At 38.7% G+C, this 16,617-nt stretch overlaps 1 protein-coding gene across 1 annotated transcript in view; it reads left to right on the top strand.

Annotated features, from left to right (window-relative positions):
* Positions 1–16,617, top strand: part of ush2a (Usher syndrome 2A (autosomal recessive, mild)) — a 929,735-nt gene that overhangs the window by 52,856 nt on the left and 860,262 nt on the right. Inside the window, 3 exon segments of the mRNA XM_072580162.1 lie at positions 13,522–13,536; positions 13,539–13,584; positions 13,768–14,062. Of these exon segments, the coding sequence (XP_072436263.1) occupies positions 13,522–13,536; positions 13,539–13,584; positions 13,768–14,062 (356 nt within the window).

Here is a 16,617-nt window from a genome sequence, read left to right on the forward strand (position 1 = left end):
TGTGAATTCTTCTTAGTTGTAGTCAAAAAGGAGCTAGCAATAGAGTCACGTTCCTTGCACTACTTAATCCTATTCAAACTACTTACAAACAGTTTATGTTTAAAATGCTTTTCATTGAGAATGTTTTGCTGTAATAATGCACTTTTGTATGTAATGGAAGTTGTGAAAGAGGTTTGGTTGAATTGGGTGCTTGAGATGTGTAAAGCATATTGATTTTTTTTCAACTCTGACAACTGGCTTTGAATTGATTCGTGGAGTTCAGTTATTTTCAAATATTTTCAAATAAATGGACATGAGTTAATTAGGATTTTGCAACAAAATTGTTATTTATAAACTTACTCTTTAACTGGTTACTTAAATACAATGTTAATGGAAGAGTAAATATTGTGCTCACAAGTGGTACCACAAACGATTCGAGTAGTCATACTGGACCAACACTTATGGGACAAGCACTACGTGTCATGTTAAAGGTATAGTCTCAGAATAACCTGTTGTAAGATCTTATACTCCACAACCACCGGATGAAGGAGCAGTGCTCCAAAAGCTAGTGCTTGCAAATAAAACTGTTAGACTGGTGTTGGGTGCTTTCTAACTCTGACCATTATGGATTGATTAACTCTGGGTTTGTTTATTTAAAACAGTAATTTTTTAAAACAGTAACAAGTTACAAAGCAAACATTATAGTCACACAACTGATTTCTATATATTTAGCTTGCATGTTCAAATCAGACTTACTGCCAGGCAAACTTGCAACATTGTTTACACTCAGCACATGGAGTCCCTAAAGATGGACTCTTTTAAAGACAATGTACACATATAACATTCCCCTCCTCTCCAAAGATAATTTAACTGTTCACAATAACAGTGAGCCTATGAGTCTCTGTAACATCTGGGTAATTGGCAGGTACATCCAGACCTTGCGATGGTGGTTTTGTCTGGAGGTGCCTATCATTTTCACAGTAATCAGTGATATTATTTCTCATTCCTGTTTGTGTGTTAAGTTTTCCTTTCATGGACTGAAGTTGCTGTTCCAGAATTTGCTTTATCTTGATAAACTGCAGCCAGGATGTTTCTTTCCTGATTATCTATTGATTGATTTCATTCCTCAAGCTGTTTGAAGTGGATCTTCTTGGCATTTATTGTTCTGTTTTTAAGAATTTCCAGCTCATTTTAATGCTTCTGGTTTAAGATCCTGGATTCTTCTGATTCTATTCTATCAAAGTTTTAGCCTTCTGTTGGTCTAAAATATTTTTCTCGTTAATGACCTGCTCTCGTAACCTGAGTAATAATATTCTCAGAAGTCAAATAACACCAGGTTATCGTCCAACAGGTTTATTTAAAATCACAAGCTTTTTGAGCAGAGCGGCCCTTTGGATTTCTGACTTTGCCCATCCCAGTCCAACACTGGCATCTCCACTTCAATAATGTTCTTAAGTATGGATTTATCGTAAGCTAGTTATTCAGCCTTTTCCTCTTGAACTTTAACTTTTCTCTCCGCAGCAATAGGGCTGAGATTTTAGCTCCTCTAATTCAGAAGAAAGTGAAGAGTTCCGTTCTTCTTTATTCAATTCTTCAAATGTTTCTTAAATAGTGTGCTGCAGTTTGTGTTGTGTCTCTGATTTTTGGCTGATGCAATAGATTGTAATGAATGTTAGGTATTAACACGACAAGGGTAACAGTGGTAGTATTAGACATGCTGGTGTAATTGTATTTGCTGGTCCCAGCAGTATTAATAGTGTGGACTATCAATGAAATTTACTTACTTGCACTTTGAACGGTATGACGACGTTGTAGTTTTTCCACAATATTGACCTTATGAAACATGTGTTCGCACTTTTTGTCCAACTAGGTGGATTCTTAGATTCTGGTTTGTCAGCCAGTTTATGTGTGCACCTCCGATGGAACACCAGATGTTCTTTGTTATAGTCTGGAGATATTCCTTTGTGTGCTCTCTTTGGGTTAGCTCTTTGTAGCTGCATCAGTCTTTTTCTCTGGTGCTCTTCTCAGCTATGTGACTTGGAAAATTAATTGAAAGCTGGGTATTTCCTTGATGCATGCAGAAGGCCACAGCTTCCTCATGTCTTGCTATGTTTGGGCATTCTAATGATGGTGTCAATTTTTGAATATATACTTTAGAATCTGTAAGCTTTGTTGACCTGTAAAGATCATTTTGTACATCCATTCTTCAGGAGCTCTTTAACACTATATTACAGAGGAAGCAATGGCCTAATTGTATTATTGCTGGATCCATAGACCCAGGTAATGTTCTGTGGTCCCGGGTTTGAATCCTGACCTGATAGATAGTAGAATTTGAATTCAAGAAAAATCTGGAGTTAGGAGTCTAATAGTGACAACAAATCCATTGCTAATTGTTGGAAAAACCCATCTGGTTCACTAATGTCCTTTAGGGAAGGAAACTGCCATCTTTACCTGGTCCGGCTGACATGTGACGTCCGACCCACAGCAATGTATCTGAATCTTAACTGCCCTCTGGGCAATTAGAGATGGGCAATAAATGCTAATCTAGCCAGTGACACCTTGCTCCTGTGAATGAATTTTTAAAAAAATTGATATGTCTAGCAAATCCTTTTGGAAAGCTCCCATGTGAGTGGGTGTGATCATCGATTTAACAGTCCTGATTGGTAGCTCTACATTTTTTTCAAAGAATCATGCAATGAACCCTTTCCCCTGCATCTGCTCATGAAGTGTTCTATGAATTCTGTAGGCTTCTGTTGAAATGACATGAATTCCAGACAATGAAGATGAACATTTAATCTGACTCTGAAATGGTCTACTAATGTGTCACTTTTGATCCATACATTTTGGAGATATTTTAAACTGTTCAGCTGGTAATCCAGACTTGTTAAGTCTGTCACCTGTCAATCCCAATTACTAGGTAAACCTTAATGGCTTGCTTTTCTGCATTGGACTCACCTGAGTCTGAATGCTGCTTAAATATTTTAAATTCTGTTAAGAAGTCTGTTATGTTCTAATTTAAATGAGGAAATTTTGTTGATATTCTGACAATGTGATTTTGACCTTCCCTTGCTTGCTATCAATCTGGAACACACACTGATATTTTGCTTTTCTCAAATGTATTGAACAGGCATTGCAATGGGAATTTGTCTGTTTACCATAAAGCTGCATTTTCAACACAGTCCAACACTGTAATAAAGAAAGACATTGAGGCTTGTCTCATGCATTTTAGCATGAGTTAAGACTGAAAAGCATGTCTTTCACCATTGGCTAACTTGCTTATTCATGGTTCAAGCACAATAGGCCTCAACAGCATGATCTTTTTTATTGTTGTTTTTCACGACAAGTTAATGATAATGGTCACTCATGAAGGATTGAATAGTCCAATGTTTTAATTTATTTAAAACAATAAAACACATGGCAAGTTATGAAGCAAGTCTTACACCAACTAAGCTTGCAGATCCAGAGCAAATTAACTTCACGGTAGGGTCATCACATTGTATCCACACTGCACGTGTAATCCTTCAAAGATGTCAATCTCTTAATGACAAGATAAACAAACAACACTTTGTAAATAGTGGTTTCTCAGATTCTATCATTCTTGTTTAATGATTGGAACCAGGTAGACCTCATTGACTACAAAGTTCTTCATTGGGTTGTTAATCTGGGCCAATGAGGAAGCGTGCATCAACAAGATCCACTGGGTTCCAGATCACTGCACTGTTTTTCACATGGTCCATTTAAAAATATTTTGCTTTAATAAATTAACAGAATGGACTGGAATAATAAGTTGGGTACTGGGTAATTTGGTAACAGTTTCAAAAACTTCTTCTGAAATATTAGAGCCATCAATCATGTTATACTGTTTAAATATAGTTAAAACTCACATAACACCAGGTTACAGTCCAACAATATCATATGGAACCACTAGCTTTCGGAACGCTGCTCCTTCATCAGGTAGCTGTGGAGCAGGACCATAAGACACAGAATTTATGGCAAAAGATTACAGTGCCATGCAACTAAAATGATATGTTGAACAAATCTAGATTGCTGTTAAGTCTTTCATCTTTAGAATGGGTTGTAGGTTTCAGTTCATTAATATGTAAATCCCAGAACTTCTTTTAAGTCACATTCTCGAGATAAGTTAAGGTTTTATAAAAAAAGATGACACTGCATGTCAGATGATGCATTAAAGGTGTGAGGTTAGAGTCTGCCTGTATCCCAATCTTGAGTCAGACTTGTTCAGTTTCCAAAGTGGAATTTATAAAATATTACATGGATTGACTGCAAATTGTGTGCTTTTTGAGCAAAATAGAATGTTTCTTCAAATGTAATTCTGCAAATGCAAATTCATCCCATAGACCTTTATGTGTGTGTATGCATGAGAGAGTGTGAGTGTGAGTTCATATGAGAAAGTGTGCGTTTGCATGTGTGCATGCTTGTGATGGAGGGTGTGTGTGTGTGCATGCACACCTGTCTCACATGCTGATACTGTACCACACTCAAACACACACTTTACCATGTTGTTCAAAAAGTACACAGTCTGCAGACAGTCAATCTATGTAATATTTTCGAAATTCCACTTTAGAAATAGAACCAGTCTGACTCAAGATTGGGATACAGGCAGACTCTAACCTCACGCCTTTAATGCATTGTCTGAGCTGAGATGTCACCTTTCTTTTTTAGAAAACCTTAACTTATCTCAAGAATGTGACTTAAAAGAAGTTCTGGGATTTACATCTTAATGAACTGAAACCTGCAACCCATTCTAAAGATGAAAGACTTAACAGCAATCTAGGTTTGCTCAATATATTACTTTGTTTGCATGGCAATGTAATATTTTACAATAAATTATGGGTCTAATGATCCTGTTCCACAGCTACCTGATGAAGGAACAGCACTGCAAAAGCTATTGCTTCCAAATAAACGTATTGGACTATAATGTGGTGTTGTGTGATTTTTAACATTGCTCATCCCAGTCCTAAACACCAGGTCCTCCACATCATGTTTAAATGTAACAATTTTACATCTATGGTTTAATAAATCTAGTTTTAAAAGTAAATTGTACTTCTTCTATCCTCCACAACCTTTATTGCATAATATTTAACATAAGATAGCCGATGGTTTTTATTTCATAGATAGGGCAGCAAGACAGCCCACACTTAACTGGAACCATGTGACCTATGAGTATTTCTCTACTTACATTGCATGGGCCTGAAGCAGGCGTTAAGCTGCTGGAACATGATAATGCTAGTGTTCCTGTCTGTTTCAGGGCCTTACTCCTAATGACAACATAAACAGACTAAACACGTACTGGGCAGACTGTACTCTTTCTACATTAGGTTATAGTCCAACTGACTTATTTGGAAGCACTAGCTTTCCATGCACTGCTCCTTCATCATGGGGTTGTGGAGTATAAATTCTGTGTCTTATGGTGCTATTCCACAACCATCTGATGAAGAAGCAGTGCTCCGAAAGCTAGTGCTTCCAAATAAACCTGTTGGACTATAGCCTGATATTATGTGATTTTTAACTTTGTACACCCCAGTCCAACACCGGCATCTCCAAATCTTTCTACATTGATGTAGTCAGCAGCCCTTAAACGGAACTGCCAGCTAAAATGTAAGTAACTTATTGTAACTTCCACCTCAACCGCACCTGAACCCTTAAAATCAGTTTATAGGGTGCTTTGGATTTGGGGCCACACAGTTTTGCCAATTTGAGGCCTCAATATTGTGGTAAATGTTCAATTAGCATTGCATCTCACTGGCTTTATGTTGATGAAGTTAGTGACCCAATTTTTAATCAGCTTCAGGTTGATGTCTCTTGTCAGTGTTCCTAATTATTAGAGCGAACTCACATTGGTTCCTGGCACTAATTGAAATTCTTGGTCAGAAAGAGAGAGGGTGAGGAGAGAGTGAAGAGCTCTTGAGTTCTGGTATTAACTTCGGGAGAGAGTTGTGTGTCAAAGCATCCTGATCTGTGTGACCCAGAAGCTTTTAGCTCTCTGGTTTCATCTAAATGTTCACGTTTGAAACTGATGACAAGTGAAAATTTATTGTTGTGCAGAAGCTCAACTTTGGGAAGCAGGTTGTCATTCAGGGCCAAAGGAATTGTTTCTTGGCACTCGTGTCATTTGTAGCAAATAAACATTGAGGCCAGGAAAGCCTTAGTTTCAATAATGGTACCTGGAGAAGCACTCCTGTTCTTTGTGGCCCCCTGAGAAAATCCAGTAGATGCAGAAGTGAAAGTTTTACCTGTTACAGCCTCTTCCAGTCACAGTTCCTTCTCCAGCTTGGTGGATCTGATGGGAAAGACCCATAGTTTAATAAAAACAGCCAGTTTTTGATGATGACACCAGATCCAAATCCATGTATTGAAAGATGGACTGCACTGGTTTTTACTGTTTAGTCATCACATCTAATGGTCTTATGGTTTCTGCAGAGCTAAAACAATTGCTTTAGTATTATTGCCAGTTTGTCTTGAATAAAAAAGAATCAATTTTGAAGTCTATAAGTTTTCCGCTTGTGCTTACCCATAAAGGCACTTGCAATGATTTTTATACTGGTGGATAATTCCTACCACCACTGAGAAAAAGGAGACAGAACGGTGGGGGAAAAATATGAAAAGGCATGAACAGTCTTTCCCCATTCTAATGTTTTCATTTTTAATTAAATTGATTTTTTAGAGCAAGCTAAACCTCTTTAATAGAAACATATAGAAAGGGAGGAACTGGGTAAATGCTAAGTGTTTTGTGGCTTGTCTCTACCTGCTGTCATCTGTCGTTTGGGGCATAAGTAAGGGGGAGTGAAGGAGATGAGTAAAATATTGAGGTTAGCTGATCAAAAATAGATCAAGGAGAGACATTCATACATTGATTGAAAAGGTGGTTCAGAACAGAAAGGGTAAGGATAGTGATCAGATAATAAGAAGAATAAAGAATATTGGGGAGGTGTCAAAGAGCCATTGTGTTTGAAACTATCTGTTTCTCTCTTCACAGGTGTTGCCAGATTTCCTGAATTTGTCCTGTATTTTCTGTTTTTTTTTAATGTGATCAAGTCCCCTTTGGTTCCCATGTTGTTTCTACTGCAATTGTCTCCCTAGGGGATTATATAACCTCTTGCTTTACAAATATTATGTGGTCCTATCCTCTTTTGTAATTCTTAGACAAATCCTAAATAAAGGTATGTTTGTCTTGCCTCTTCCCTCACTCTGATGCCTGCAACCAAATGTCATCCCTTCTATATAGTTAGTTATAACCTTTTACACCTATATTTTCTTTCAAAGTCAAGTCAACTCCAGCACAGAAATCAGGGTTGACACTCCAGTGCAGACAGACGTGTGCTAATTCATCAGTTGTGCTGTTGTTTAGGTGAAATGGTAAGCTGAAGCCCCTTAGTTAAAAAACAAAACATTGTGCTATTTCAAATAGAAACAGAGAAATTATCCTGTGTCCTGGCCATTGTAAAATCCCTCAATGAACAAATCACAAAAACGGATTCAATGGTTATCTTTTCATTGCTGTTTGTATGAGCTTATTGGTACAAATTGTATGCTGCACTTTTTACACTACTAAAGTAAAAGTAGCTGCACTTCATTGGCTATGAACTACTGTACTTACAGACATGATTAATCATGAATAAAAAATAAAGGCAACATCACCAGAAAAGCTCAGCAGATCTGACTGTATCTTTGGAGAGAAATCAGAGTTAATACTTTGGGTTGAGTGACCCTTTCTCAGGACCTTTCCTCTGAGGGAGGGTCACTTGACCTGTAATGTTAATTCTGATTTCTCTCCTCAGATGCTGCCAGACCTGCTGAGCTTTTCAAGCAATTTCTGTTTTTGATTACAGCATCTGAGGTTCCTATGATTTTTATAAGATCAAATTGCCATTGTCCTACCAGAATATTGGTCTCATTAGAGAGAGAGAGACAACTGGTGGTGGTTTAACCTGAGGGTCACCATGCCTCAGGCAAGGGGAGATGTTGAGAATGTGAGTAACTTCAGCCAATAGAGGAATTGAACTCACGCTGTTGGCATTGGTCTGCATCGCAAACCAGCCATCCAGCCAACTAAGCGAAAGTAAATGCAAGTTATTGCAGGACTAGAACTTAGAGCATTACAGTGCAGAACAGGCCCTTCAGCCCTCAATGTCGCGCCAACCTGAAAAACCAAACTGAAGCCCATCTTACCAACACTATTCCATTATCAACCATATGTTTATCCAATGATCATTTAAATACCCTTAAAGTTGGCGAGTTTACTGTTGTTGCAGGCAGGGCATTCCATGACCTTACGACTCTGTGTAAAGAACTCTGAAATCTGTCCTATATCTATCACCCCTCAATTTAAAGCTATGACCCCTCGTGCTAAGAAAAAGGCTCTCACTATTCATCCTATCTCATCCTCTGATCAACTTGTATGCCGCTATTAAGTCACCTTCTAAACTTTCTCTCTCTAACAAAAACAGCCTCAAGTCCCTCAGCCTTTCCTCCTAAGACCTTCCTTCTATACCAGGCAAAATCCTGGTAAATCTCCTTTGCATCCTTTCCAAAGCTTCCACATCCTTCCTATAATGCAGCGACCAGACTGTATGCAATACTCAAAGTGCGGTTGCACTAGAGTTTTGTGCAGCTGCAACATGACCTCGTGGCTCCTAAATTCAATCTTTCTACAAATAAAAGCTAACACACTGTACGCCTTCTTAACAACCCTATCAACCTGGGTGACAACTTACAGGGATCTATGTACATGGGCACTGAGATTCTCTGCTCATCCACTCTATCAATAATTTTACCATTAGCCCAGAACTCTGTATTCATGTTACTCCTTCCAAAGTGAATCACCTCACACTTTTCTGCACTAAATTCCATTTGCCACCTATCAACCCAGCACTACAGCTGATCTATGTCCCTCTGCAACCTGCAACATCCTTTCGGACTATCCAGAACTCCACCGATCTTAGTGTCATCCAAATTTACTAATCCATCCTTCTACGTCTTCATCCAGGTCATTTATAAAAATGACAAATAGCAGTGGCCCTAAGACAGATACTTCTGGTACATCGCTAGTAACTGAACTCCAGGATGAACATCTCCCATCAACCACTACCCTCAGTCTTCTTACAACTAGCCAATTTCTGATCCAAACCACTGAATCATCCTCAATACCATGCCTCTGTACTTTCTTCAATAACCTACCATGGGGAAACTTATCAAATGCTTTACTGAAATCCATAGATACCACATCAATAGCTTTACCCTCATCCACTTTTGGGTTACTATCTCAAAGAACTCAGTTTGTGAGGCACAACTTACCCTTCACAAAACTGTGTTGTCTCTATCCCTAATCAAATTATTCCTCCCTAGATGATTATAAATCCGATCTCTTACAATCCTTTCCAACACTTAATCCACAACTGAAGGAAGGTTCATTTGTCTATAATTGCTATTAAGAGCATTTTGCATTTTTAAAGCAGTGCTGCTGGATCTTGATAAGTACGGAACCGCCAGTCTGATTCAATAATGGGCCCACATTTAGACTTCTCTTATGCTGCAACATGGCCTGGAAATGGAGCATAGGTAACATTGAGGGGAAATGCTGTGCAGAGACAGGAGAAGGAGGCTGGTCCTCATTAAAATATGCTACCCCTGCAAGGGAGTTTCTATGGAGCATATCTCCAGCTGCAGCTCAGTAAGGAACAGTGTGTCAGGAGCCTGTGCTTCACTATGGAAATGGATACTTCACATTGCCACCTTTTTGAAACCAACCTACAACCATCTAGGGGGACAAGGAAGGAGCCGTCAGCACCTGCCAAAGTCACCTTCAGATTTTACAAAAGGAATCCTTGTTAGTTTATTTTCCTTTGCTTAGCAATATGCTTAAATTCAGTGGATTGCCACGTCTGATCTGAGGTCATTATGAATGCCTTAGTTTTAATATTGGTACCTGGAGAAGCACTTATGATCTCAGTGGCCCCATGAGACAAGTCTGGGTAGGAGCAAGTAACATTAGGAGCACCTTGCAGTTCACTATCTGGAGATATTGCATAGAAAGAGAGTGCACTTCTTAACTTTTCACTCACCAAAAGGAAACAGGAGAGAGCATGTGAGTTTGTCGGAGGGTGAAATTTTCAAGGATCCATCATGCAGGGTGCAATTGCTTGCAAATGTGGCTTTAAATGTTTCACATGTTAATTGGGGAATTGAGGGTATGTCCTACGACTGTTAAGTCAGCCACAATCAAATGGTAGGTCACCATTTCCAGATGATCCTTGCTATGAGTGCACACTATCCTAGCAGCAGCCACAATATATTCATCATGCACCAGTCCAGCATACCTGCCATCTTAGGAACATCAACAGAGAACCAGACCCAGGCTGATCAGGGACAAGTGATGCCCATTCTACACCTGGCTAAGGATTTCCATTCACAACTGACCATATATGGATAATACACTGATGTATACCACAAAAAGCTATGTAATGTCATGAGATCAGCCCTACTCATCAGAATATAGAAGACCTGATCTTTGGAGGAGATAACCCGTGTCTTTGTGTGTTCGTTAAGCAATTGTTTTAGTGATAAGTTCATGTGGCTAAAACTAATGTGCATTTACTGTTGGTTTGAGTTTGATGTCTCACAGCAGACTATCTAATACAACCAGCTGTTCAGTACTATGTAATAAACCGTTACAGTTTATCAATATTGAGCATATCTTCTATTAGAATTCACATGAGCATCTTTGCCCATTTGGTAGCAGTAACTTGGACTAACACCAGTTAGAAGGATTGTTGGCAGTAAATCGATTCTAGTCACCTCAGATGGTCCTTTGGAACATAGCCACTCTATTAAAACACATATCAATATGTAGACACCAAAAATAGTTTGGACAAACTGCAATGTATTAACATGCAGAACTAACAGTTCCATTCCCTGCATCACTCACGCAGAGATTTTCTGCATCCAGTACTCATGGACGCATGTCTGTAATTTTATGTTGGTCTGCATGGTCTTCTGTAATCTTTCTATCATGATGGCACATTCTTTGCCTCTAGGTACAGAGGCCACCTTGAGTTGAGGAAGAGTAGGAGGAAGGGAGAAGGCATCCAGAAACCTATGGTCCAGCCAAGGCTGCCCTTGAACAGACACTCTAGTTCCCTGAGGTGCTTTTATGCCTGGGGATAATGATCACAGTAGTTGAGCATGCTACAAATAGCTTTGACTCTCCTCATGGCTCAAAAAGGTGTTCTAAATATTGAGCTGTAAACATTTGTATTGTCAAGTACGTGCTTACTTCTATGATGAAAGGGAGTTGAGATCAAACAAAGTTGTTTTGTATTTCTGCTTAGACACAAAGCTGAAGTGTTTCCTATTGCAATGGGCAAGAAAGTCAAGGGAACAATTTTTGTAATTAGGTTATAGACCTCCCCATAAACTCATATCACAGACATACAGCAGTTTATAGATTTGGCCTGTGTGGTCACCTGGGAGGCAGTTAGCAGGATATAGAAGCAGGCAGCCTGCAAATCAAATGGAGAAAATGCTGACTATATTTGTCATGATACAGAATGAGGATGGGGGCTTGTGTCTAGACAGAAGACTAAGTTTGTGAGCACTTAATGGAGGCTGAAAGGTTTGCCTAGTTTGGAGCTAACATATCTATTCTGTAATCCTCACAGGAAGATGCAGTCCTGGTTGAGCAAGTTAAAATGAAACAGATTATCTGGAGCTGAGAATATTTCTAGATTGGTTCCTGCAGGATGAAGTGTTCATGTAAAGGACAGAGTAACGTATAACCAAAGTAAGATAAATGGGAAATCTGTTGGTTGTTTAAAGCATGCATCCTGGCATTCTAACTGGAACTCCATCAATAAACACATCGATTTAGACCCCATCTTCCTTACCTTGAAAGGAAAGAACCGGAAGTGACATAACCCACCTTAAGAAACCAAGACCTATAAATAGAGAGGTGGGACATACCACCAGTGCTTCACTGGAGATTCTCACTGATGATGTTACCTAGTCAGAGTAATGAAACATCTCAAAACTAGCCTCCCAGCTCAGCGCGCTAACTTACATCCGTATCATCAATCTGAGCTACAAATCTTCGCAAAAATCGCTAGGAAAAAGTACTGTTTAGTCAACAGTGTTATGCTTTAGGTATTTGTTAGAATAAAAGTTTTTAAAATAGTGAAATCTCAAGACGTCATTCTTTCTGACATCTACAACATTGAATTTCTCTTTAAAAATTGTCAGGTTCAATGAAGGCCGAAGCACCCAGGAAAGCTCAGAGCTTAAACACTACATACTGGTCACGGATTGGTCACAGATGACATGATGAAGTTAGCCTCCATGTTTGCATTGGGAAAGATCAGCATGGACTGGGACAAGTTGGTGTCTGGCTCTTTCATGCTCCTTCACAGTGACAAGAGGTCCTGTGGCAGGCATCTTAGTCTGTTTTGCCTACCATCATTCTCTACATCACTCCATTAATCCTCACCTGAGTCATCTGCGTGCAGAATGCATTTGTGACCTTCCCTCCCTGGGAAGCTGGTAACAATGCAATCCTTTTCTATTGGCGTGGGTACATTCTGCTCAGCCTTGCTGACTTGCTGACCTGAATCTTTGAGTCTGTTACATTTAAGGAGTGCCAATATCTGAGCTGGTAACAATAAGTGTCAGAGTAATTGATGATGCTTTGTCATCAGCAGACCAGTGTAGGAGTTGTTGTGGTTGGCCTGGGGACAGTTCTTGGGTATTTGAAAGCAGAGTGCAAAATGGGAGGGTTAAAATGACAGCTGAAGATGCAGCCAAAAGGTCCGTGCTAATACTGTCTGCTGTATGGATTTCATACCAGATGGTCGGGTGAGACTCAAATGGAAGTTGAAAAAATGCATAAGACAGGAATGTGTCTTTTTTTCTGGAATGTTCTTGGTGACAGTGAATGAAATAGCCTTAGTCATAAATGGCTTCATGATGTGAAACCTTTCCTCCTCCAGACTGCGCTGTTCTGCTGAAAACTGACCATAACTAATTTATCCTTACTTGTTAAACTTCATGCATTCCACTTTATGGATGCCAAATATGCCACAAGTGCAAATATGTATTTCACTCTTGAGTTTGTTTGGCTGAAATTGAATTTTTGTATTCATTAAACAACAACAAAATACAACTGGACATGTATGGCATGAAACTCAGGAGCATGAGGGCAGAAATGATCAAAGAACTGCTAAATGTTTCTGAAAATTACACATGAGCAATGGTAGCAATGAACAAACAGCTACTAATAATACAACTAGCAAAAGGGGGAAGGAAATTCACTCCCAGTATTTTTTGTTTGGAAAGGGTTTCAGCTCCTAATTTGTTTTCTTGATAAACCAAGTTGCATACAGATGGTAATAAGCTTTGTAACAGAATAAGACTATTTAGAAGTTCATAATTCACAATAAACTTTCCCTCAATATGCTGACCCAGTGCTCTATCCAGTGCCTATTTGGCATGTACTTTTTATTCATAATGACTTTTTTGATTACTATTTCACAGGCTCTGAGCAGTTCATTGTAGAACGCAAGATTTACGGTTCTATCAAACAGCTCTCACAAACAGGTAAATACATCTCAGTAGTTTTTTTTTAAGTGCAGCCTTATCATTGGCATTAACGTTTGATCAAAAATGTGAGTTAATAAGATAAATGTGAAGAGCCTTTTAAATGAAATTGCATGCTATTTGATTTATTTTGCCTACTGAATTTGTATTTGTTTTCCTTTATTGTTGGTTTTAATATGACAGAGAAATTCATGAAGTGTTTTCTTGTAAATTACCATACATACATACCCAAATAAACTGTTGTTGACCAAGCTCCCAGCCACAAGTTCATCCACTTTTACAAAGATACTGCATTCCAAATGGAGCTGAAGATGCAACTAATGTCTGGCTTCTTCAACTGAATTTGAACTGTCAACCATTGATCCACATAAATGATAAGAATTTTGGGTCATCATGGATCTCCTCTGTTTTTAACAATTTAGCTCATTTGGAAGGTGGAGTCAGCATAACTGTTGTTCTGCAGAATGGACCATATAAGGTAACTTGAGAAATCTTGATTTGAAAAGTTTATTTTTAAAGAATTAGGATCTTGAAATAATTAAATCTATACATTAAAATGATGTTATGCTGAACAAGTCTCTGTCAAAGATGTCCCAATTTGTTGGTTTTCACTATGCCAGAGGGAGAATAAGGTAAAAATAACTGATATAATGATAAGAGTGCAAATTAAAATATTGTATCATTAATACAGGTATCATACGAACCTGGATTCTGTGAAATACTATACATTGCTTATGTGTATATAAGAACATAAGAGTTAGAAGCAGGCCTAGGCCATTTGACTCCTCAAGCCTGCATTGTATTCGACAAGATCCTGGCTGACTTAGCCCAAACTTTAAGTTCTCCTTCATGCCAGCTCAGCATAGCCATCCATTATCTGATATTTCTAATATCTAACTACCATCACAACTCTCTGGAGTAAAGAGTCTCAGAGATTCACTACCACAGGGAAGAAATTCCTTCACATCTCAGTTTTAATGAGCATCCCCTTATTCTGTAACTGTGTTTCTGTAGATCAAGATTTACTCAGTAGTGGAAAAATCTTTTCAACATCTACCTGTCAAGTCACCTCAGAATCTTGCATGTTTCAGTAAGATCAACCCCATTCTTCTAAATCCTAACAAATAACCTATTTTGTCATTCTTGGTAAGTTGCTCCACTCATCCAAGGAATTAGCTGTGTGAATTACTTTTAAACAGCTCTCAATGCCAATATGTCCTTTTATTAACTACAGGAACCAAATCTGTACACAGTATTCCATGTACAGCCTCACCAACATCCTGTACAGTTGTAACAAGACTTCCCTATTTGCAAACTCCAACCCTCCAGCAATAAAGGCTAAAAATTCCATGTCTTTTTAATGATTTGATGTGCCTGCATGCTAACTTGTTGTGCTTTTTTACGTCTCTCCACTTAAGAAACAGTCTGCCTTTTGACTCTGCTTACCAAAGTGCATGATCTCACATTTTCCCATATCAAAAGCAATCTGCCAACTCTAACATTTTCCAACAATAGATTTCCAATCCACGAGAGACTTCCCAGAATCCAGAAACCAAACTATTTTGACAAATGCCTCTAATGTCTTTGCAACCACTTCCTTTAAAATTCTAGGATACAGGTGATCAAGTCCTAGCAATTTGTCAGTCTTCATTCCCATTAGTTTGTCAAACACTTCATCCCTTGTGTTAGAAACTGAACAGGGTGTGTCCTTCCATTAGCACCTTTTCTTCTCTTTGGAGTGCTTATAGTGTTGTGAATTGTAAGACCAATGCAAAGATGTTTGAACATTTCTACCTTTTCCCTATGCCACTTATTAATTACCCAGATGCATACCCCAAAAGGAGAACTTCCTTTAGCTCCTGACATTTTATATACCTGTAGAAGCTCTTGCTGTTTGCTTTCCTTAAATTGCTAATTTATTTCCACAATCAATTTTCTGTCTCTTTATTAGTTTTTCGGTCATTCCCTGCTGATTCGTAAAAACATTCCCATCCTTGTGACCTATTGCATGTTTTGACCCTTTGTATGTCATAGTTTTTGATAGGATGCTCTCCTTGACCAATATTGTTCACCGTGGGTAGTTCATCCTTCTCATTGAGTTGTTCTTCTTGTCCAGAATAAAATTGTGCTCAGCATCATGAAATATCTGCTTAAGTATCTTTCACTGCTGATCCACTGACATAGTCTATTTTCCCATCCTGTTTTAGACAACTGTTTCTTCATATCTCTACAACTGTCCTTATTTAAGTAAAGGGACAGACCGATGAGAGGTGGCAGCACAGTGACAGTTACAAGATGCTCTGTGACATCTTACCAAAGTTTTTGATGGTACTCTCCAAATCCATGAACTCTGTTACCTGGAAAACAAAGGACAACTGAAGCATGGGAATATCATCACTTTCAGTTTTCCCTATACATTCTCGATTATCCTGATTTGGCAATATATTGCCAGTCTTTCATTGCCATTGGACTACTTTGCTAGAGACACAATAGTAGTATCTTCAATGTTAAACAGAATGGTTCATGACGGAGACCCTCTGTCATTTTCCAAAGGGTAATTAGAGATGGGCAACAAATGCTGATCTTGTCAGCAATGCCCACAACCCATGAAAGAATAAAGAAATTTTAAAACAAATATTAAATTCTGTTATCGTTTTTTGGCTCTGAAACTCTTTCCACCTCCGCATTGCAGTCAACGTGCAGAAGGCAATGTACTAGCAATTACTTTCTAAGCTGAAAGTTTCTGTTCATTGGCTTGAATTGAGATCTGATGTTACTAAGCCAATATAACATGACTCCACAAATGGATCCAACTTTCTTGTTGACCTGAATCTCTGTTCAAGGGTAAATGAAATTCTTTTTAAAGGAAGATTAAGTAGGTTTCAGTATAAGTGGCTATTCGAAGGTTAAAGCTCTCCACTTTTCAAGGGGGATCGGAAACTAGTGCCCTTCGCAAAGCCTCCCTGCTCATTGATCAGCTACTGCTCACATGTTGAAGTTTCTTGGCTGGTGACTTCTCATGGATGCAGCTCC

Source organism: Chiloscyllium punctatum, chromosome 11 (genome assembly GCF_047496795.1).
Source record: "Chiloscyllium punctatum isolate Juve2018m chromosome 11, sChiPun1.3, whole genome shotgun sequence".
Lineage (NCBI taxonomy): Eukaryota > Metazoa > Chordata > Chondrichthyes > Orectolobiformes > Hemiscylliidae > Chiloscyllium > Chiloscyllium punctatum.